A 24152-nucleotide genomic window follows, 5' to 3' on the forward strand; every position below is an offset into this window, starting at 1 on the left:
ACCGTGTCAAATAAAAAATGTCCTAGGTATATGGTTATGTTATGTTTAAATGTCAAAGTAATAATAGATCACGGGGAAAATCTAGTTAAGTTACTTTGAAAAAATTCAGTTCAGATTTACCTAACTACCATTTCTTATATTGACCGTCATGTCAAATATACTTGAAGAAAAACTGCCTTGTTTATTAGAATCGAGTCACAGATAATGTACGCAACCTTTGTTGAAAATATAAATTACACGAGCAGCAGTGGGGTCGGTTTGGTACGTAATCAAGTAGTGTGTATGATATAATTAATTTTATAACACGCGTTTTATAACAAAGAGGACAATATTACGACAAAAGTGTGTTTTTATTTATATTAAACGTGTATTATAATAATGATAAAGGGGGTTATTTAGGAATGATTAAAAGTGTAGATTGGAGAAAAAAAATCGAATTTTTATACTGACAAATGTATATAGAAACCCGTAATCATTATGTCACATTTGAATTTAATAAAATATAAGTATTATAATAATTTGAAGAATAATTTGGATAAAACGTTTGGTCAAATTTGAATATATATAAAAAATGATGTTTGTTTTACAGGATAAAGATATCCCTCTTAAATAGATTCTTATTAGGTATAAATAATGATACTGCACTACTATACTTGTCGATAAGAAAATATTTATACATGATATTTTAGCAAATATATAAATGTTATAAGAATGTCTAATTTGAAGAATAAATTATGATTTTGGTCACATTTTAAATATTAAATGCTGTTTGTTTTACATAATATCACAATTGAATAGATTGCAATGCGGTAAAAATTATAATATTTATACTGTTACTAAAATACCAAATGAATAACGATGTACATCTTTTTTTTTTCTTTTACTGATAGATTTATAGCATGAATGATGAATGCATTTTCTAATCTAAGTAAAAATGTTGCAGTGATTAATCCGTTTAATTACGTTTTATTTTTTCTGGTAATTTAAAGTATTGATTTAAAGTTGGTATTGACATGATTAGGGAGTTTTAGTAGATAAATTGGTAGAATGAATTCGATGGTACAGAATAAACTTTCATATTATACCAAATAGGTGAGGAAAATAGTAAGATTCGACCGTTTTTGTGCCACAAATCGGCAATGTAATATCTATATAGTTACGTTATTAAATGCTGGGAATTGTATCAGTCATCGTATAACACACGTATTAGATAAACTGCTTTAATTTATTGAATGGAATCGTAATATAACACCAGGGAGTGCGCAGAAATGGCCTTACAGATTAACAAAGGGGGTATGCTAATTGTTATTATTGTTTTAAATGTGCATTATAACAAAATTGATTTAATATTTTTAATCATTATGGTGTATTGTAAACTAAGTCAGAGTTTTGAGGAATGTTTCAAATAAAACTAATAATAATAATAATTGCCTTTAATTGCTTAGTTAGAGAAATAGAATTTTCCTAATCGCAACATTTTACGAAACATTTGACCAAATATATAAACGTTAGCATTATATTAAAGTCGAAGAATATAAAGTAAACTTTATAATTATGTCCAATTTAGTTTTGATCATTTTCAAAGCGAAATAACATTACCCTTCCAACCACCCACTATCTTTTAACAGTTATATTTCTTTCCTTCGTACTTCTTTACCTGATATCTTTACTGTACGCAATCAAGTTTTTTGGTTTTGTCGGTGATCATATATTTTACAATTTGACATTAAAACAACAACGCAATCGACATAATGTAAAAATATTTCATTTTCTAAAGTATATTTAATGTTATAAAGGGTACCGAACGACTTGCTTTCTAACAAAGGTGATTGATTGGCATAGACCTCAAATTTTAATTTGATACATTGAACAATAACGATTACATAAAACATTGAACAACAGTATTATGTCGTAATTGAAGCACGCCGGTGTCAATGTAGGGTCAAGTTGATGTTACTTAAATATCAAACTAAGACTAATGCCTACCCTGGAGTATTATACACCTGTGACTGCCCTTTGTTTTATTTTCGTACATGTGCGTAACCAAATTTAACTCTGTTAGAATACGCTGCTGTGTAATGCGCGAAAGATGCTCCGAAATACCTCATGCCGTGCACCGTTGGTCATTCCAACAATTCTCGGGTCACGATTTGTTTCCAACAGTAACTCGCAACTTCGTCCAACATCAAACACATCCTTATATCGCTCTTCCCATTTGTAGACAAATGTTCCGCAAGTTGTTTTTGTATCTTGTTTTAGTGTTTCGTACGGTAAACGTTTGTGTCCCGCATAAACTTTAACAACCACACACAACTCAAAGTTATTTGTTGACATTAAGCGCCGGTTAGAAGCCATACCTTTAAAACGATACTGCAAAAAAACAGCCATTCAACATCGAAATAATAAGGTACAGTACGTTGTGCGTGTGCAAAATGTCTGTAAGGTTCTCACTTCACATTGGCACATTAAATGAATTCTGAACATGTCAAGTAATAGCGTGCTAAAGTTACCAAACAGTGGTTGCTATTCATAAAAGTTTGTTAAATATCTCGTATCTATTCAGTTACCTGATAATGAATGTAAAAAGGTTGATTTACATACTCGTATATAAGAGTTTGTATGTGATATGATGAAGAAAAAAATATTTAAGAAGAAACTTATCAATCTGCCCTCGAATACTCATATTTTCCTTAACAGATTGAGTTATCTGAATTTGAAATTAAGTGTTAATGTATTTTTGTGCAATTGTTTATCTCAAACCAAATATATGTCGGCAAAATCATTCAATGTTAAATAAGCTTTGAAACACTTTTGACTTTCTGTTGTTGAAATAGAAGAAAGCATGCTTTATTGTGCAGAAGAGAAGTAACTTACGTATAAAATGTTATACGTGTTTGTTTCAGTCCTTTCCCTTTCAATATAAAATATTTTCACACACATATGCTAGTATAACATTAAATATGTTGGATTTTTATATAATTTGTACAATAATACCGAATAAACTAAATATTGTAAGTGTTTATTGAATAAAATATTGGTTAAAGAGTTTTCATTTACGAAAATCATATGCTGAAAAAACACATAACCTGCCTATGAACAAGCTAACTCACACCGAGCCTGCAGAATTTTCAGTTTGGTCGTTCTAGTCGTTTGTTAGGGATTCTGTTTGTTCTCTCTTTTTTGCATAAGCAAGTATATAACTGATGTAGGGAAGAGCGGTTCTTTGAACGTTGCTTTTAATATTTTATCTTTCTTTTCATGAGTTTTGAGGCTTTGATTTTTTTTAACTTTCAACTTAATATTTAATATTCAAAATATTTAACACACCGTTTCAAAAATATGTTAAAAATGTGAGCCCATGAGAGGGACCGCTAGACGATAATGATAACCAAACATCAAAGGGCCAGACCGAACCAGTACTTCCAGACCGGAAGCGTTGTACAGTTTCCTGTTGAACAAACTATTTTAAGGTTTGTAAGCTAGTTGTGCATTGGACCAGAATAAATGAACAAGTTTGAAAGAGGCCTACCGAATGACCTTTCTTAAGTTTGGTCAAAATCTTATCAGTTGATGGACATCAGCCGATCACAGAAGCTAATTCTCTGTTCAGTGAACAAAATTCTGTCAGATTCGAATTTATTAAATGAAAGAACTACACTAAAATAGGGAAAAACAAAATACCTAAAGAAAGTCAAAAAAAATTGAAAATGTTCCAGACTCGGATTAATTGAGCCTGTTCATTGACGGTACTGGAAAGTGCAAGTTACCGTTCACGCACCCTAGCACTGGCTTAAGCACAATTCAGTATTGAAAAAATTGTGAACTTTTGCATTCATCACAGATGTGTTCATAAGGCGGTTATCAAGGAACCTTCAATGTTACACAGTAGTGCCATTCCATGAAAAGCGGCGTATGGTCCCAAAGTAAAAGAAAGCGTGTGCCCTAAACGAGTAAACAATTTGCAGAACTAAACAAAATGAAAATTTGAAAGAGGATCAGAGGTTATGAAGTCTTTCATTGGTCTTTCATAAAATTCATATGATTATTTCACACTGAAGTTGACACCATGCCAGGGTCAGATATCCTTGGTAGCCATAACAAAAGGGCAAATATCATTGCAGATGGAGGTCTGCTTTCACAAGTATAGAAGTCCACATCAATCAATTTAGAAAACCCACAAGGTGGAAAATGATTTGTTCCTGTCACCAGAACAAGTACTCCACAGTAAAGGTGGCATCAATGTCTGTATTTTGAACGGATTGATGGACTCTTCAATTGAGGTTTTTCGTCTACGGGGCCGTAGATTTTAACCAAAATGTATGTGTAAAATTTCAGATTATTTATTCTTACCATTTTCTTAGAATTATCATTTATAATGTTCAAAGTGATCAGAAAATGAAAATGTATAAATGCTATTTACTTAAAGCGGGCTGTAGTGACACCAAAGATTTATTTTTTAATTTAACTCCGAGTACATTTATTTTTTATTATCTATCACTCATTTTTGTTCTGTTTAAATTGTCCCGTTGATTCGTGTTTGATTTTCAATCGTAATGTTTTGAGGCTTTTGGACCTCAGTGCAATTCCTTTAAATGAATATTGTGGACCGTGATAAATATCGCATTTGTTGTTTTGCATATAATTATGATGTATAATATTACACGAATATGTTCATATTTACACCCATTGTTTTTGTTTTGAGTTCAGTGTTGGGATTTTTATGAATAAGATCATAGAAAAAATGCTTTCAATCCACTTTGTTGCAAGCGTTGGAAGTTCAGTATTGATCTGTTATAAATGGTTTTTATATGCCCTTCCAGAATCGGTCCATGAGTACTTTAATTTGACAATATAATTGATTTTTTTTTAATTTGCGTCAAATAAATTACTTCCTTGAATTCAGATTGAAAGGTTATTTATTTCTAGACATTGTACAGAGGGTGATTAGTAAAGGTCGCCGATTTCAAATCACTCTCCCCTAACCTTTGTGGAATTAAAGGTCTGCGTACATTAATATAAATAGAAATTAATATCAATAAAAGGATATAAAATATGGTAAACAAGATCACCAAAGAGAGGCAGCGTTCAATAAACGCAACCCCACAAGAAACAGCGGCCAGGAGCTCAGGATACTGGACATATTACCATTTATTTAATTTATCAAGTTATTTATACAAGACATGGCCAAAGGGAGACAACTTCGAATTAACTGAATTCAAATATTGACAGAGTTATTCTTGACACGCAATGCTAAACCTATGCTGAACCTGTGAACTTGAAACTAACATTTTTGTTTAACTGTTTATAAATGCTAGAGGTATTTTGTTTATGCTAGAGGTATTTGTGTCATACAGTTAAAAAAGTTGGCAGTCGATGAATACAGAATAGAGTTGGCGCCATTGTTGTGATTTCAAAATAAAAATACAACTGAATATTTATTTTTTTCTTTTAAAATTTAAAAGGTGTTGACGTGAGTTTATTATGTAAAGTAGACCAGTTTGTAATCCTGTGAATATATTTGTGTACTAATTATTTCTTAACCTATTTTTTTTTACTTTAAACATTATTTTCATCCTTATAAAATATCCGATTGAATATTATCGGGCGTTGAACCTTTATGGTAATATGAAATTCGTTAAGGGGCATTTAGTTTCTAAAAAAAAAAAAAAACGTCTTGCAAGCCAGCTCGCATTGCCTGTTCTAATTATGAATAGGTCGAAGCTCCCAGAAAGCGTTCGTAAAAAGGGGCGGTAAGGTCAATTAGGAAGTCATCAGTTTGTTCAAGATATATGTTGATGATGTATTGAACAATGTTTTAGAAGGTCTCTGGCGCATCAGCCAGTACGTCCGGTATACCATCATTCATTGAACCCAGTTGAAGGTCCAATATTGTTTTCCGTTTTTGCTTTGCTGTCGGTCACTTCATTACAGTTTGCTTCAATATTACTAGTACATTTATTCAATAAATGAGAATAGACATACAACAAACGTGGTATCAATGACTTTTCATCTAGTTTCTTATGTTCCTTTATTAATTAATTTAACCGGTTCTACTTTAGAAGTATAACTCAATGAATTGTTCATTTTGTCATTCATAATTTATCCATGCCAAACATTTTATTAACAATATTAATAATTTTTTGACAGCGTCATCTAAACCTAGTCATTTTCTTATTATATTGTCTGTAAGTAGCATTTAAGTAAAATTATTCTATTGGTAGCAATAAACAAAAAAAAAGACAATCAAAACAAAAACAAGAAAAAGCGATCTTTTTTTGTTCCAATCACATAATTAATACTTTGTATTGTTTCAGACAGTAACATTGTTTTCAGACAGAAAACGTAATAAAATCAGAGAAACAAACTAAGCTTACACCTGTTAGTTTTTATAAAATTACGGTCATTTTCTTTTGCATGTAAAATAGATTCAATTTGCATTTATATTTTAACATTTTAATTCACCCGTTTTACAAGTTCATATGTCCTCTCCCAATTTTGATTTGATGCCTTCTGAGCGCCGTGCTGTTGTGACTGGGGTGTGTCTGGGACTGCTTCATGTGAACGTTGCCTTTGCCTCTCGTTTGTTTGTATAACTTGAGTTGTTAAGTTGTGTGTGTTGATATTTAGTAAATATTATAAGTCTCATGCGTAGTAATTCCTTTGGTTTCACGCATTTGTGCTGTACTCATCTTTGCTAAAGTATCTGACAAAGAAAAAGAAAGACTATGTCATATGCTGGGATGTGAAAATCTAACCAAAAAAAGTGAGGTCTAAATTGGCAGATTTGGATTGTAACTTAAGTTACATTCGCTCATCCTTGTGTCGTTGGGTATGTGTTTCTATCCAAAACCCACCACGGACCTCGTGTTCATATGACGCAATGAATACAATTATATACCAACCATACACTACTACAACTTGTTCGCTGTTTTTATTTATGAATATTTTATGTGAATTTTATAACATGAAGTTTAATTGAATCTTACTGGATAGCTTTGTAAATTGCAGTGCATTTTTTAATCTTTTAGCAAACTCAGTATATGGCATACTTGTTAAAAGAAAACAAACTGCTGACATACGTTTATATAATTAATCTGCAAGCACCGATCTATATGTAACTATTGATCGTGTGTCCGTTATGCAGTTGGTCGTGATAACAAGCTAGTAAACTTGGATACAAAGTGCTTAGACGCTTCACAGTAAGTCTTTATTATATATATTAAATGCCATTTTGTTTTCATATCCAATTGAATGAATAAGAGTTAAACAGTTTTAATGTTGTTTTTTCTTTTAGTTTATACAAACTATCAAATTGACAGAGGTTACGATTACTACTATTGGTGAAATTTGGCATAAATTAAGTCACTGTTTAGTGATCTGAAATGGATTTACTATACACACATTAAAATACATGTATAAATAACAAAAGAAAAGATAATATCAGTAAAATATATTCTGGCATCTTAACTGTTTTAATAGTGAAATTTTCCGAAAACAGTATCCTGCCCATTTTATATAAATTATCGGGTGGTAAGTTGAGGTATTTAATCAATATCTAAAAAAAGTAAAAATCGAAATTACCATGAAAGAAATCCATTGCTTTTTGAAATTGTTTAGAAAGTAGTAATTTGTCTTTTAGCGTGCTAAATCATTTTTGCAATGTTTTTTTTTATTAATGTAACATATCCAAGTTAATACATGTATAATAACTTATAGGATTTTTTAGAAAAGAAAGAAAGAACTTTACAAAAATAAGAAAGGGTTCCTACATTTGTATGTGCATCAATAATGTTTGAAATAACAATATTTTCTTTTAAAATGGTTTAAATTCAAAAGATCATTTGTACCTGTTTGTGTTCTATGACGAATGCCTCACTGTTACTTCTCAAACTTTCAACTGACCTTCAATCTTTTTCGACAAACCATTACGAAATTGCAATGTCGAATTGTCCCGGATATTCCGAAAAAATTTAAATATCCTGTTGTTCTTTGAGCTGGTCTTTAAGTGGTGAAAATACCGTTATGCATCCTACACGGTCATAATATGTCGTATTTAAATTATCAGATAAATCGATTACAATGGTCTAATGATTTCACTACAATTTGTTTGTTAAAAAAGGAACACATGTAAATGATTGTGGTTTAAATAAATATCAGAGAAAGGATCTATCAATTGCATTTGTATTTATTTATGTACACACCGGTAGTTCAAAATGATAAATTTCAAGTTTTACGCCATGTTCATCTTAAATCTTTTCGTTAACATTGATCAACATGGGGCTTTCAAAATGTGTATTGTATTGCCTTGCGAGAATATTATACTGAACCCGTTTAAACGATTACATTTTAAGTGTTAGCATTGAAATGACCATGGACAATTATGAAATTTAAACTTTACTTGTCGAGTTATTTTACACACCGTACAATCAAATGGGCAGACAGCAGTTCAAGCGTCGACAGCTGTTCAAGTATAAACATGTCGGCGCAGGAAACACAATTGCGGCATTTTTATTTTTAAGTCACAAAAACTGTAGCACAAAAGCGCAGAAAATTGTTTCCTTGAACGGCTTTCAGCGTTAGTCATTGTTGCTGATGAATGGATGTCGATTTTATCATTAAAAAGAGGCGAACGGCTGATAACGTTACTAAAATTTTTATGACACTCAAACTTAAATACCCTAATACCCTATAACTTTAACAGAAAAGCATTTTTGAAGGTATGGTTTGGAATATTTAATGACGAAATGTTGACGTTTACGAATCGTACATATATAAAAAGGATTTATTATCATGAGAAAATATAAGTTTTTGTGACTATAAAAAATGCCGCATCTCATCGGAGAGTGAGGTTTTTTTCAGTCAAAATACACGTGAAGTAAAGCTTACACATGGCCAGAAATTTTTAGTATGCTCCTTCGGATGTTGAATATGAATCCGTAGCATTGATTTACTCGAACACATTTTGCATATGTTAAAAATAGATGAATACTTACCGTCCGTCAATTGTGTTTCCTGCGCCGACATGTATATACCCGTACAGCTGTCAACGCTTGAACTGCTGTCTGCCCATTTGATTGTACGGTGTGTTATATAATGTTTCAAACAAGAATAATGTATTTCGTTTTAAGCCAGACGTTTATGGCAATATCAATATTTTATTTGTATTGTGAAATATAAAGTAAACATTGATTGCAGAGGACAAGTTTTATGGCGTGTGGAAACAAAATATCTTCTCGATATGAAAAATCAATCGGGGAAGTTTCAATAGCAATAAAAGATGTTCGCTCTAGCTTTTTATATAGACATATAATCAGATTGTAGCATTTATTTAAACTTCGAATGTTATATTTGCAAAGAAGGTTTTGGGTCGCTATTATCGTTTTGAGTTACCGTTAAAGGACTTACTTTTGCGCGGTTAACGTTCTGCGATTATGCGTTTAAAAATTGGGTCTTAAATTTCTCCGTACCTAATTTCTGCGGCGACGTCAGCCTTTCATTTATGTGTTTTATTTCTGCGGTTCTAAGTCCAGACCTAAAACATATTTATTTAAACGATGTTTGTCTTCCTGTTTCAAAGTTATCTGATACTAGTAACCAAAATATGAATATAATTTGATATCGTAGCCAATCTGACTAAAGTTCAGATCTACTTATTTCTTTTGTGTAGATCTGATGACGACCATATATGTTTCGCCTTCTCTTTAATTCGGATTTCCCGAGAAATCTACCTTTAGCTATGCAATCAACCCGGTTTTTGCATAGGCATTAGAAGAAGTATCAAAATTCCGTTATCCGTGGAAGTTAAACAAATTGATGATTTTGGTTAGAAAAAAAATTATTTTTTAACAAATTAACTTGAAAAAATAGAGTCAATGTTTAATTGGCAAGATTGTTATGCTAGTTTACCTGTCGGCTTTATGGACAATGCCATGTTTGTTCTAGAAATCGTGAAAATTACCTACTCAGTATTGGTTTTTCCAGGCTTAAAATTAGAAACCACATCGCTTTTGAAATTTTGAAAGCTCTTTCGCGACGCAGTATGCTATATGCGGCTGCATTCTATGTTTTTCTCAGTATGGCTTAGTGCTGATGGATGTATGCGGCAATATGCTATATATTTTTTTCGCATGGCATACTGCCGCTGTCCGTCGATACGTATCGACGGAATGCGGCAGTTTGCAAAAACCTCTTCTTTCACTTTATTTATCTCTAATTTGAAATCAACCAATCAGATGTTTTATTATAAATATCTGATCATCGTCTGTTATTGTCCCCGCCTTTTGGAAGAAAAAAAGATGATGTACAAATAGGCTCCGTCCGTCCGTCATTCACACTTTCGTGTCCTGTCCACAACTTTGTCATTTATCAAAGGAATTTTTAAAATAACTTGGCACAAATGTTTGTTACAATAAGACGATGTGTCATGCGCAACAACCAGACCCCTACCTCAAGGGTCAATGTCGCACTTGCTCATTCAAGGTCAACATTGTCTATTCGAGGGTATATGTCGTGTCCGGTCCATAACTTTCTTATCTGTGAAGGGATTTTGTAAATACTTGCCACAATTATTCACAATAATAAAACAATGTGTCATGCGCAACAAACGGTCACCTACCTCCAAGGTCAATGTCACACTTTGAGGTTAAAGATTAACATAGTCTATTATAGGGTTTATTTTGTGCCAGGTCCAAAACGTCTTCATAAACCAAAGGATTTTGAAAATACTTGGCACAAAAAGTCACTTTTATAAGACAATGTGTCATGCACAACACCTGTATCCCTATCGCCAAAGTCAAGGTCACACTAGAGGTCAAAAATTAACATAGTCTGTTATACGGTATATTTTGTGTTCGTTGTAGATCAAGGGATTTTGAAAATACTTGGCACAAATAGTCATAATGATTAGATGAGATGTCATGCGTAACACCTGTGTCCCTACAACCAAGGTCAAGGTCAGACTTAGCGGTCAATGATTTACATAGTCTCTTATAGTGTATATTTTGTGTCCGATCTATAACTTCTTCATACTTCAAGGGATTTTGAAAATACTTGGCGCATTTTTTTGTTTTATTTTATTTCTTTAATAAATTTATTGTTGCATTTGCAGATCTAGCATTGATCATTATTTTGGACTGAAAGACCTGAGATCCATACCTCAATCTTTTGAAAAAGCACAATCTATGCTTCAAATAAAACTTCCCTGAGGCGGGATCGTTGGAAACTCTGTTAAAATTCTTGTTCTTTTTATACTTGTTGTTCTGTTTAATCCATATATCAGCTCTTACTTTGTCATTGGATAGACATAACATATATGGAATTTACTTCGTGATTCTTTCAAGGTATATTATTATCTGGAATATGAAATATGAACCAAAATTAAAATATTGAAATCAATTGCTGTTGGTAGAAGAAATCGGTTTGTTTTTGTTCGAAAGCCTTACTACCCTTCCTTCAAAATTGAAGGTTAAGGCGATACTTATTAACTATATATTGTAACTATTTTTTCGAACATTTTTTTATGTACGTTTTTAAAATATGGTTACTTTCGTTCCTTTTATAAATGCTTTAACACAAAGACCGGTCACAGTCAATTTTAGTTTAACGGCTTTTTATCATTATTATTAAAATCATTATTTTCGGTATTATTATTATTATTATTATTACACTGTGCTCAAATATCACAGAATCTACAGAGGGCTGTGAACTCGAACCCCTCTAGAAAGTCTATATCTACTGATATAGTCGTGTGAAGATGATACTCCAATATTTCACCGTTAAATTGTACGTTTTATGAAACAACTTTAAAAATGTAGTTAAATCTTATCAAAACCTATCAACTGCACACAAAAGGCTAAGTATTCAGGGGCCATTACTCCATGTTAAAAGGTCTGACCAGGACAGTCCGACAACACGCGCATCTCCTATTGGTACTGAAGGTTCTCACAAACTTTAATTGAAATCTAGTGAGTACTTGCAGAGAAAAAGTGCGGAAACAAATGCAACTCTGTATACATAATGCATCGCTAATCAGGGGCTCTAATTCTGTGTTAAAAGGTCCGACCGGGACAGTCCAATGACATGCTCATCTTCTCCTGGTGTTGGAGGTACTCACCAACTTTCATTAAATTCATCCTGGACATTTCAAAAGGTGTTACAGAGAGGATTTATAGCATATTGACGCATACAGCATACTGCGTCGGGACCAACAACGCACTATGCTATATGAGGAAAGTCGACTTGAAAAATGTCATTTGGCATAGTGCGTCGTTAACAAGCATGTGTAACAAAATGTTTAGGAAACCCTTAATCTTTTAAACAGACAATCAAATGACAATTGTAAATTGATTCTTTTATTAAAAAAATACATATTAAAACGTTTTCAATGTATTTAAGATAAGTTTTGCAATTCCCACTTTTTGAAACAAGAGCCTGTGGAACCAGTGATGCTCCAAAAGACCATCTCTTGAGTTAAAAGTTGACATCTCTAGTAGTTTAAGAATAACGTATGACAAACAACAAAGGGCAATAACTCAAAAATTATGTTGGAGTTACAGTTCTTGAGCAATGCACCTCTCCACAATGATATTTATACATTTGTGAATTCTTAAGATAGTAGCTTGAATAGATTTTGACTATGGTGAGCTATTGTGACCCCCCACCGTCCGTCGTCGTGCGTCCGTGCGTCGTCAACAATTTCTTTAAACAACATCTCAAAACCCAATGACTGCACAGTAACCAAACTTTACAGGAATGATCCTTGGGTGGTCCCCTGCCAAAGTTGTTCAAATGCTGCGGTCTGTTGCATAAGTATGTCACGGGGCTAGAAAAGTTGTTAATAAAATGCACACTTAAAAATCTACTTGTCTGAAGGTACAAGACCTCGAACTTTGATATTTGGTTTATGATATCATCTATAGGTCCTCTACCAAAGTTATTCAAATTATAGCTCTGGGGTCAAAAGTGGCCCCCCGTCCCGGGGTATCATAGGTTTTTCTTATATGTATATAGTAAACAGTTAAAAAATCTTCTTGTCTTAAGGTACAAGGCTTAGAGCTTAGATATTTGGTATGTGATATCACCTATATGACCTCTACAAAAGTTGTTCATATTATAGCCCTTGGGTTAAAATTGGCCCCGTCCCAGGGGGTCATGGTTTTCCTTATATGTACGCATATAGTAAAAACTTAAAAAAAACCTTCTCCTCTAAATTGACAAAGGCTAGAGGTTAGATATTTGGCATGAAGCATTGTGAAGTAGATTTCTACCAAGATCGATCAAATTATAGCCCTAGGGTCAGAATTGGCCCCGTCCCAGGGTCATAGGTATGGATAAATTATAGTAAAAACTGTTCCAATCCACATACTTTAACCTTGATATTAACTTTAAATTTCTTGGTGTATTGTCTGAAAACATCAACTTCTTGCCTACACAAAAAATAACCCTGTTTTGTATATTTTTTAAGACCTGGAACTTCACTTTTGTATATCAAGTTGCATTTAGTACTCAGGTAAGCGCATTGGGGCAATGCCCTCCCTGTTTAATTGTATATACTCATTACACATTTGCATTTGTATTTTCGGCTGCGTTTTTATTGACGCTATACGTTGTAATAGAAAAAATGTCACTGTTCTGGATTTTTCTGGGATTATTATTTATAAATGTGATTATGAATAGATAAAATGATAATGAAAAAAAAGTAGATTTGTTAAAACTTTTTTTCCTTTCTCAATGCAGGATAAATGTTTCGTACCTACTACAAAACATATTATTTCCATATGTAGAAACTAACTCACTCGATCTTTCAATTTGTCAGTTTATTTGGAAACTTAATATACCAATTGAACAGCTTTAAATTGACATAAAATTAAAATAATTTCAATCAAATTACTTCTGCACAATTGTCTTAGACAAGTAGCTTGTTTAAGGAAAATTGTGGACGTCGCAGGCATCTTAGCGTAATCACAGCTAATCATATGAAAACAGTTCCGCTGAATTTAAAAGTATTCTTCATTAAAGCCGCAAAATGTAATCGAAAATGCAAAAGAGCCTCGAATTCGTTCGAAATAAGGGCCTTATAAATTATCAGTCGCAGTTTGCTATAAATATGCTGTTAATATTCACTGTAAAGAATGCAAAATTTAAGGACAGCTTGAAATGTCAATAATATATATTTGTAGATGGTTAGCTACATTTAGAAACGGACACAGAATTTTGAATAATTTTCTTTGGAAATTTATATATCCAATGCAAAGATTCCTGACATTGAAAAGACTATTTGAAACATAGAATATGTTTGACAAGTAATTTTCTTTAATAATAAGGGTTCTAGTTTACAAAAAACGGTACCTTCATGCGTCACACGTAAGTTTGTAACAAATACTGTTCTCGGAAAAATAAATTGAAGAGTTTCTGGGCCTTTAATAGTTCAAATTTATGCAGATGAATATAATTATACTAGTATGTACTATTTCTACAGCATTTGAGTAACCATCAAATCTATGCTCTACAAAATATTATATAACAAAGCAATTACAAAACACATGCACTTATTTTTATTTTCATTACAGAACCTATAGATGATGGCCTCTCTTGTCCTGACAGAAGAAAAATCGGATTTTTTTCGATACAAGTTTAATTTTTTGATTTGGTACTCTTTTTAAGCACCGTTGATAAATTGTGCAACCGAAAACCGTAAAAGATTTTTTAAAATCAGAGCGAACTGGGGCATTTTTTTGAAGAAAAAAACATTTCGAATGACAAAGGATTTTTTTTCCCCCCCAAAACAAAGATCCAGATTCCCCAACCTTTATGTACTCTCATTTGTTTTTTGCTTTGAATTTTGCGGGGCTTTAAAGTCAATACATTTCCCGTGGCTGGGGACCGTCCCCAATTTTGGATTATCAAAAAAGGCATAAAAGGATCAGAAAAATGAGAAATGATGTAAGTTACTTAGTCTTATGAAAATAAGTTAATTACTAATTAGCTGAGAGTATTTGTATCATTTACAGGCGTATATCAATATCAATACTCTTGACTTGCTTCTTGAAATTTTTAACACAATTTGGGTATCTGGTAAATTTCCCAACACTTGGAAGGTACGTTGGTTATTCCTATCCCTAAACATGAAAATATTCAACTGATCCTACAAATTATCGTCCGCTGCCTCTGCAAAAATGTCGAGAGGATGATAAATAATCGGTTAGTTTTGTAATTAGAAAATAAAGGAATTACTAGTATCACTTATTTTTAGTCAGAGTTTCGTAAACAGCGGAGTACAAACGATCATCTCGTACGACTTGAAACTTTTATTAGAGAAGCCTTTGTAAATAACCAATACCCGATATCAATTTACTTTGATCTTGAGAAGGCTTACGATATTTCTTGGAAATATGGTATCCTAAAAGATCTAAAGGACGCATACTTCCTCTTGTCATTTCTGGATGTGTCGATAGGCACTTTAAACTAAGACTTGGTTCAACTTTTTTCTGAAGACCACCAAAAAGAACAAGGTGTTCCTCAAGAAAGCATACTTTCTGTAACACTTTTTGGTCTTAAAATAAACTATATTACTAGCGCTCTTACACCAGGCATAGACTGTTCTCTATATGTAGACGATTTTCTTATCTGCTATCGATCGAAAAGTATGAGAACAATTGCAAGGCAACTTCAACAAAATTTAGATAAAATTCAAAAGTTGGCAATAGAAAATGGTTTTAAATTTTCAAAGTCAAAAACTCAATGTGTTCATTTTTGTCGATTGCGGAAACACCATAATGTCCATGAACTCTACATATCTGGTTTTAAAATTCCAGTAGTTGATGAAGCTAAGTTTTTAGGAATTATATTTGATTTTTTTTATACCACATATTAAACATTTGAAAACTAAATGCCAAAAAGCTTTAAATTTACTCAAGGTTTTATCAAGTACAAATTGGGTATCAAATTCTTTCACATTACTAAAATTATACAGAAGTCTTATCCGATCAAAATTAGATTATGGTTCTGTAGTATATGGGTCTGCAAGAAAAACACATCTTCAAATGCTAGATACCATACATCACCAGGGTTAACGTTTAGCTTTAGGTGCTTTTCGCACCTCACCTGTAGAAAGCTTATATGCGAAAGCTGGGGAACCATCGCTTCATCTTCGTCGAAAAAAGCTATCACTTCAATATGCAATTAGAATTACATCTAACAGCAAAATGCAGCTAAAAATATTATTTTAAAACCAAGTTATACTGACATATTTGTTAACAAACCAATAGGCCTTCGTTTAAAAGACGACTTAGATAAACTTAAAATTAATCCAAATAGTATCCTTCAAAATGACGCTAAGGATGTTCCACTTTGAACTTATAATTCCCCGAAAATAAATTTTAACCTTTCAAATATAAAATAGTATCGAATTCACCTGAACATTTGAAAGAGAAGTTTCTAGCAATTAAGGAAGAACATGAAGACTTTAACCATATAAATACGGGCGGTTCCGAAGAAGGTTGAAAAGTAGGTGCGGATATGTTTGAAAATAATTTTAAATCTAGTATGAGGGTACCAGATAATGCATCAATTTGTACTGCTGAAGCAAAAGCCATAGATTTAGCATTGTCAAAAATAGTACAGCATACCCATGATAATCTGACTCCCTTTCTAGTTTAATATCCATTAAATATAAAAAAAAAATCTGACAATATCATGATAAGGAAATTTCTTTTACGATATCATGATATACTTAAAAACAAATCTAATAAATTATATTGGATTCAAAGTCATGTAGGTATACAAGGAAATGAATAGGTAGATGTAAGCTGAACAATCATTAAATTTTCAAAAAACTGACTTATTTACCTGCTTGTAATTTAAGAGCGACTATAAATAAACTCGCATCATTGGAATCTCTTGGTGTGTAACCATCTCTATCTCTGTCAAACCGCCATGATCTAACAGTTCTTCTTCGATGCCGAATTGAACACACTAAAATTAATCACTCTTATCTCCTCACGAATGACAAAACCCCTTTCTCTGAAGCTTGTAATGAAAATTTTAACTGTCAAGCATTTTCTTCTTGAATGTCATGATTTTTAACACGTAATAGAGTTTATTGTGTAAATTTAATCAAAAAACTCTTTAATACAATACCATCTAAAACATCACTGATTATTTGAAAGAGATCAACTTGTATTCTAGGATCTAATTGGCTCATTTCTATTGTCATTTACATAGTTTAACATAACATTTTTAGCCTATTATAGCATTCGGCACGATATGGTCAGTTATGTGTTGACGTGCCGTAAAAATCCAAACAAACAAATAATACATTGTTGCTTAATTATAATGGAATTAAATAATGCCTTGCAATGTAATTGTGTATTTATGCATTGTCATTAATGAATAATGTGTTATTAACGATGATTATTTTATCATATTTTTTGACAGATTGCGCATTTAAAAAACATGTCAATTACAAAACTTCATTTTCAAATCAGCTGGAACGTAATGGAACAAGTATGTGTAAAGTTTTTATTCCATACTCGTATTAAGTGCCATGAATTTAAACATCCTCATCTATGCAAGATTTAATATTGTCCTTCATTGTGACGCTTTTTATGTTATTACTAAGCTTTATTGTAGACAGAAGTGAACTACAAACGATAATATTATCTTTCCTTGAAATACCTTAAGACTATTTACCATGCAGTTAGTGCTATTCCCGGTATTTATGTATAGAATATGCCAAATAAATGTAAAACGCATTATGTTTTTTATATAATTTATATAATCTTTTCAATTAAATGTTGGGATTAGAAATAATAAATCAAAATTTAAACAATTCACTTACCATTGTATCTTTATTCTGTTTCGATTAAAGGTAATGTTACGGCTTGGTTCAGGAATCCCAAATTTGCAAAATGAAATTCTTACGTTAAGAGATAAGAGTATAGACCCAGCTAAAGAAAAAGAATATCAGAAAATAATTAAAGAGTGGGAAGAGACGGATATGATAATTCAAAAACACATAGATGAAATCAATTCAAAACTCGAAAAGACCGGTGAAGACATTGACAAAGTAAAACAAGATCTAGAAAATACAAATCAAAAATCAACAGATGTTTGTAATACAGTTGCTTTTCACGAGAAAAAGATAGAGACTATTGAAAACAAACAAATAGAAGAAACAACACGTATTGATCAACTTGATGATGAATCGTTGCAACAAAGAACACAACTATCTGTAATGGAGTCAAGACAAAAGAAACTAGAACAAGACATGAAGGACACAAGTATAACATGTATTTTTTATATTTGTTTCTTTTTTTTACAAATCACGAAAAATCACTATTCAATATAACTTTATAATAGTCGCTGAATATTTCCTAAGATAGATGACCAAAAGTAAATAGTTTTCATGATCCGTACGAAATACAAATGTCAGTCATAAACATTGAATTTACAGCATATTTATGACTGAAGGAATAACTTACCTTTCAGGTATCATTGATGTGATTTTCCTGTCCGTACTTGAATTTTTTATTTATCATGCACTCTTTATTTTTGCCTATAATAATATATTATTGTATTTAATTTATTGATTATAGATATTATATTTGCATTCAACCGTTCAAATAATTAACAGAAACAATCTGGTTTTTTTTTCGTATCCTCAAATTTATATCACTTAGTTGATGCTTACTTTTATATTATTGTAGTAACTACAATGGCGAAAAGCAAGTTGCATCCTCGACTTCAAAACCTTGCAAGTAAGTTTTCATTTTTGTGGAACAAAATCTATTATTTAACTAAAATACTTTGCGACATAATCATGCAATACCCTTTATGTACATATATGTAAGCTCATTAAATATATATGGTTTTTATTTATTTTGCTTGACATTTTTGTTCCATTCGAGTATAATAGCAATTTTTATAAAAAAAATCGCTTGTAATGCGTCAGTTTACTTATTATTTGAACATAGTAAATAGATCTGATCAAAATAAAACAAAAATAAAAAATACAATATCAATTACATATCTGCATAGATTCAAATGTTTCGTGTATGCTTTAACATTTTATTTGCATTTGTTTTTCTGTTGTACAATATTGCTTCAGCTATTACGGAACTTTACACCGAAGATCAAGATCGTGACAATGTGTATGTTGAAACAACAGCACACAAGAATGCAAAGGAAATATTACTTAAAACGGGCTGCATTATACTAATTGGACCTCCAGGAGAGGGAAAGACAACTATGGCTGCGAAGTTGTTATCTGAAACATCTCAAAAAGGTTCCTGTCTAAAGCTTACCTTGCCAACAGATTGGGATAATATTGACATCAACAAAGGGATGTTTGATACAATTTTCATTGATGATATATTTGGCGCTGGAACACTGGATGAAAACCTCTTAAATGGCTGGTCACTACGTTGCAAAGATATGGAAAAGGCTTTAAAAGCGAGAATGATTAGATTAATTATAACCTCTCGACATTACATTTATTTCAAAGCAAAAATGAAAGTTCAAAAATGCACTATATTCAAACTTGAGAATATCCAGCCTCTTGCATCGTTTAATCTTACTTCTTCAGAAAGAAGTGCCATTATCACAAAACACGTAGACAATGCTGATAAAGTGTTAAGTACTAAAGAAATAGAACAATGCAGTCAAACGTATGAAAAATCATTCACTTTCTCAAGAAATCAGTACAAAATACCAATTGCCTTAAGTGGCTACCTTTCTCAAAAAGGGCAAATCAAAGCAATGATTGGATTTCCTGAAATTGTTTCATTGTTTTGTCACAATGAAACGTTATTTAACTTGAGATCTTACTTCTTTTCGAAACCGAATTTGTTTTTTAAGAAGTGTCTCGGAGAGCCAATTTGGACGAAGAACAGTTTCTTGTTTTAATTCTTATTTGGACTAGACCAAACAAACAGTTACACTTGAAAAGTATCGAGCCAAGTAACTTATCTAACGAAATGAAAGAAACTACTCTTAAGTTTGGCATTGACCTGAAAGGGCAAATTGTACGAGTCCTTATGAAATCCGTGAAATATCATAAATATGGATTCATTATGTTTGACAAACAAAATGGACTTTGCTCTTTCACACATAATATCGTAAAAGATATGGTAGGGCTTGTTGCTGGTCAGGATTATCCAAATGCAATTATTGAGTTTGCTGACATAGAGTTCATTATGGAGTATGTGACTACTGATAAAACAAAAGATGATGGTTACCATATATTCGTAAATGAATATCATTTCGAGGAACTACTTAAAGCAATTTGTAAACATATGAATGTGAAACAACTAAATTCATTTTTATGTTTTACTGCAAAAAAGAGAGATTTTGAAATTCGTAATAATTTTGGCCGTGTTTCTCCAGATTTTGCATTACCTGGTGAGCTCAACATAAATACGAAAGTTTTAAAGCACGACTGCTTTAGTCATTCTGAGTTTGTCAAAATGTTTTATGACAGCAAAGCAGGACGTCTCATTATGTCAAGGCCAATTGACACACTGCCAATCATATGCACCGACTGGAACTGCGATATCGAATTCGGAGGACTAAACCCTGTTTATCTACCATCGCTTGCACTTCTATACGAACACAAATGTCCCCTGAACGTGTATTTTGAATTAAGTTATCATCTAGTATGTAACGAGTCAAGTTTCCTAAGGACAAATTTGCTGATAGCATCTCATCAAGGTTTGAAAGATATCATACAAATGTTGGTAAAACATGGTGCTGTTGTATGTGAAGATGCTATATATATTGCAGCTGCTAAAGGCCACGTTGAATGTCTTGAATATTTGCTTCAAAATAGAAATCATGAAAATGTGGACTATGCAAATAGCCCTAATAGAAACAGCCCTTTAATTGCAGCAGCAAAATGCGGTTCTGTAGAATGCATTAAATTACTACTCAGTCAAGGCGCAGATATCAATTATAGAAATCGATTCAATTGGTCAGCTTTGGATAAAGCAGTTTTAAAATATCAAACCGAAGCATGCAAAGTATTACTTGAACACAATGCTTCTGTTAATACTAAAGCTGGAAAATATAAAAGAACGCCGCTTCATTTAAGTGCCGACATTGGAATCATAGATATTACAAAATTGCTTTTACAATATGGAGCGGCCATTACTGCCAAGGATTACAGAGGACACTATCCTATCCATTGTGCTGCCCTTCAACGGTTTCCATGTATTGAGATAGTGGAAATGCTACTAAATGCAGATGTTTCCCGTGTAACATTAAAAAGTAGAATATCCTATGGAATTAGATCGGTCATTAAAGGTGCAGATTTGTTTCATGTTGCAGTATACAAGAAGGATTTTAGCCTTGTGGACTTACTGTTGAAACACAATCTAAACCCAAACGTTAAAGATTTTTATGGACAGACACCATTTTACCGAGTGATAGCTAATTGTCACCAAGAAACGAGACCTTCAGAGGAAGTAAGCGGGGATTCTTTTGATGGTATACTGAAAGAAGTAATGGATGTGATATTTAAAGTTCGACCAGCCAAGATTGAATCTGACAAATGGTCAATCCTTCAGATTATTAAAAGTATGTTGCCAGTTGCAAACGTTATGACGCCAGACAAACACGGATATACGCCATTACATGCTGCAGTTCATAAAGGTTTGATTGAAGTTGTAAAATTGTTGTCCCCAAAGGTGAACGTCAATGCACAAGATAAATATGGGAAAACGCCTCTTCATACTGCATGTGAGCAGCTAGATTTAGAAATATTTACAATATTAGTAGAAGACTTCAAAGCTGATTATCGAATGCTGACAAAATCTGGTCAATCTATTTTTGATATCTTACAAAAAAGAACATCGTGGAAAAATATTTGTAGGAGATACAGTGATAAAAAGCTTGTTAAAAGTTATATGTTAGAAAAACCACCATTTAAGTCTTTTAGAAATGGTATCGCTGCCAAAGATCCTGAATTTGCATGTAGAGGGAGCGTAGACGACAAATTGAACAGTGTATGAGCCTTCGGATTTTCTAAAACTCAAACGTTTATCATACTATGTTTGAATTATAAATCCCGTTTATGTGCAAGGGGAGAGGATGGTAGGTTACTACTGTCTATGAACAGGCTCAATCAGATCTTGTCTAGAACATTTTCCATTTTGCGGTTTCCGTTTTTTTCTTTTTATTCGAAATGTACTTAATTCGAATCCATAACTTAGGGTATTGTCGATTTCATAGTATACTTTTTCTTGTTTATAACAGTCCTTTTTATGCCCCGACCTTAAAAAAAACTATGCTTTGCCATATGTCTCTTCATGTTGTTGATTTGTCCCCACTGACGCATTACTGTTTAAATAGCTTTCATCCGATACGTCAAACATACTTGTACAAAAACTAGTTTCAATACTGACAATGATGTAATCAGTGAATCTGAAAAATATAACAACACTAAAGTTAGATACGAGCTACCGCTATAAACGGAAAATATATGTCATAGTTTTTGTCATCCCTCCTGCTCATAGCTGTCACACCAGCCGTTAACACAAGCATTAGCTAAGTTTCTTTGTTGATGAGGTCAAAGCCAGTATCAAAGATAAATCAATATAGTTACCAACGTATTTTTTATGAATTGAATTTGAAAAATATATGAAGTAAATATATGTTAATATGTGTATTATAAAATGTAAACTGTGCTTGCCCTATGTCAATAACGTAAGCAGCCATGACTAAAATGTTTAAATTTGGTAAAACAAAACTAAGTAATTGTACATCTTGAAAACTTGATCAACGTTTCCTTGTATTATCATAATGTACTATAATTTATAGAATTAACACCTGCATTATATTCTTTAACAATGACTCCTTCGGAAAAATATTTTGTAGGTATAATGGTTCCTTATGTTAAAATGTCAAAGTAATAATAAATTTTGGAGAAAATCTTGTAAAATTACTTTGAACACATTTGTGTTCAGATTTAACTTATTAGCATTTCTTATCCACAAAAAAGAAAATAAAAGAAAAAAATCGTGTTTTTTTTTAAGACAGATGAAAGCTTTTCTTCAACTGCAATTGGTTACCTTCAATCTGTCCATATTCAACAATATCACATTAGATGTTTAAAACCTTAAATTTCTTTTACATCTTTCATAGGACATTTTGAAAAAAAAATGTTAATAAAAATATATGTAAGTAAACGTTTTTAAAACTTGTCAGAATGTTTTAATTTATTTCTTGTTCATTGTTTCATTTCTAACTTGGCTGGAATTGACATTAATTTTTGACTGAAAATGGCTGGTTTCTGTAAAGACAACGTCAAATTGTCCGTAATCTTACACAAGACGGATACTACCGATTTGAAACTTGCCGTTCATAAATCTACACATTTTTTATTACAAATAAAGGTCTACTAGCTTGTCCCATATTCTAATCTACATAATTCCTGTATGGGTTTTACGCAACCTTTGCTATAAATATGAAAAGCATGATTTAAAGGGACTCGTACCGTCCGGCCGTTCTTCAAAATGGCGGATAAATTTAAGTTAATTGTGATGTAGTGTAACTTTTTATTGATTAAGTACGTATTCGTTATTATATTACTTCAAATTTTATATCAAATTGTTTTAAAAAAACAACGTTTCTCAAATCAACAAGTCATATAATCAAAAATGACAATTGAATTCAAAAGCTTTACAGTATGACAGTGAATAAATAATTCCACTGTTTTGTTTTGCCAGCTGATGATGAATTATATACTTACAAATATGTCGCGCTTTTTTGTCGTAACTTCAATTCGCGACAGGGTCCTTCGACCGCGAGCACATGAAATAATGGGGCAAAATGAATGAGCGATCAGGTACTCTTTGCGAAATATCCCGACTCCGCAGCCAATGTTTAACGATGTTGAGAATTACTAAATAAAGAAAACGTATTTATTTTTAAAATCCGATACAGACCAGGGTTTTACATACCGAAATAATAACTTGGTTTTCCACATTAAAACATTACTGACTGAGATTGGGCTAATGTAAATATGGAATGAATAGTTCGAAATTGACATTCCTTTTATAATAATATGATGAAACAACGGCTTTTCGATACATATCTACAATCTTAATACTCCGATTTAAATAACTCTAGTCGTTCAAAATATTATTTTATCTTGAAAC

General features: G+C 32.2%; 2 protein-coding genes across 2 annotated transcripts in view; both read left to right on the forward strand.

Annotated features, from left to right (window-relative positions):
- LOC132738667 (uncharacterized) overlaps positions 1 to 23539 on the forward strand; it is a 32200-nt gene extending 8661 nt beyond the window's left edge. Inside the window, exons 6-9 of the mRNA XM_060726244.1 lie at positions 17867 to 18278; positions 18705 to 18755; positions 19106 to 19343; positions 19919 to 23539. Of these exons, the coding sequence (XP_060582227.1) occupies positions 17867 to 18278; positions 18705 to 18755; positions 19106 to 19343; positions 19919 to 22004 (2787 nt within the window). The 3' untranslated portion in view covers positions 22005 to 23539. The remainder of the gene's footprint in view (positions 1 to 17866; positions 18279 to 18704; positions 18756 to 19105; positions 19344 to 19918) is intronic.
- LOC132738666 (uncharacterized) lies at positions 17442 to 19931 on the forward strand. Its single transcript, XM_060726243.1, has 4 exons — positions 17442 to 17502; positions 17867 to 18287; positions 18705 to 18755; positions 19106 to 19931. Exons 1-4 carry the CDS (start codon positions 17452 to 17454, stop codon positions 19900 to 19902), a joined length of 1320 nt encoding a protein of 439 aa, XP_060582226.1. The 5' UTR covers positions 17442 to 17451; the 3' UTR covers positions 19903 to 19931.
- Positions 23540 to 24152: the final 613 nt, after the last annotated feature.

The sequence above is a fragment of the Ruditapes philippinarum genome, unplaced genomic scaffold (genome assembly GCF_026571515.1).
Source record: "Ruditapes philippinarum isolate M1 unplaced genomic scaffold, ASM2657151v2 ctg4616_1_1_1_1, whole genome shotgun sequence".
Taxonomy (NCBI): Eukaryota; Metazoa; Mollusca; class Bivalvia; order Venerida; family Veneridae; genus Ruditapes; species Ruditapes philippinarum.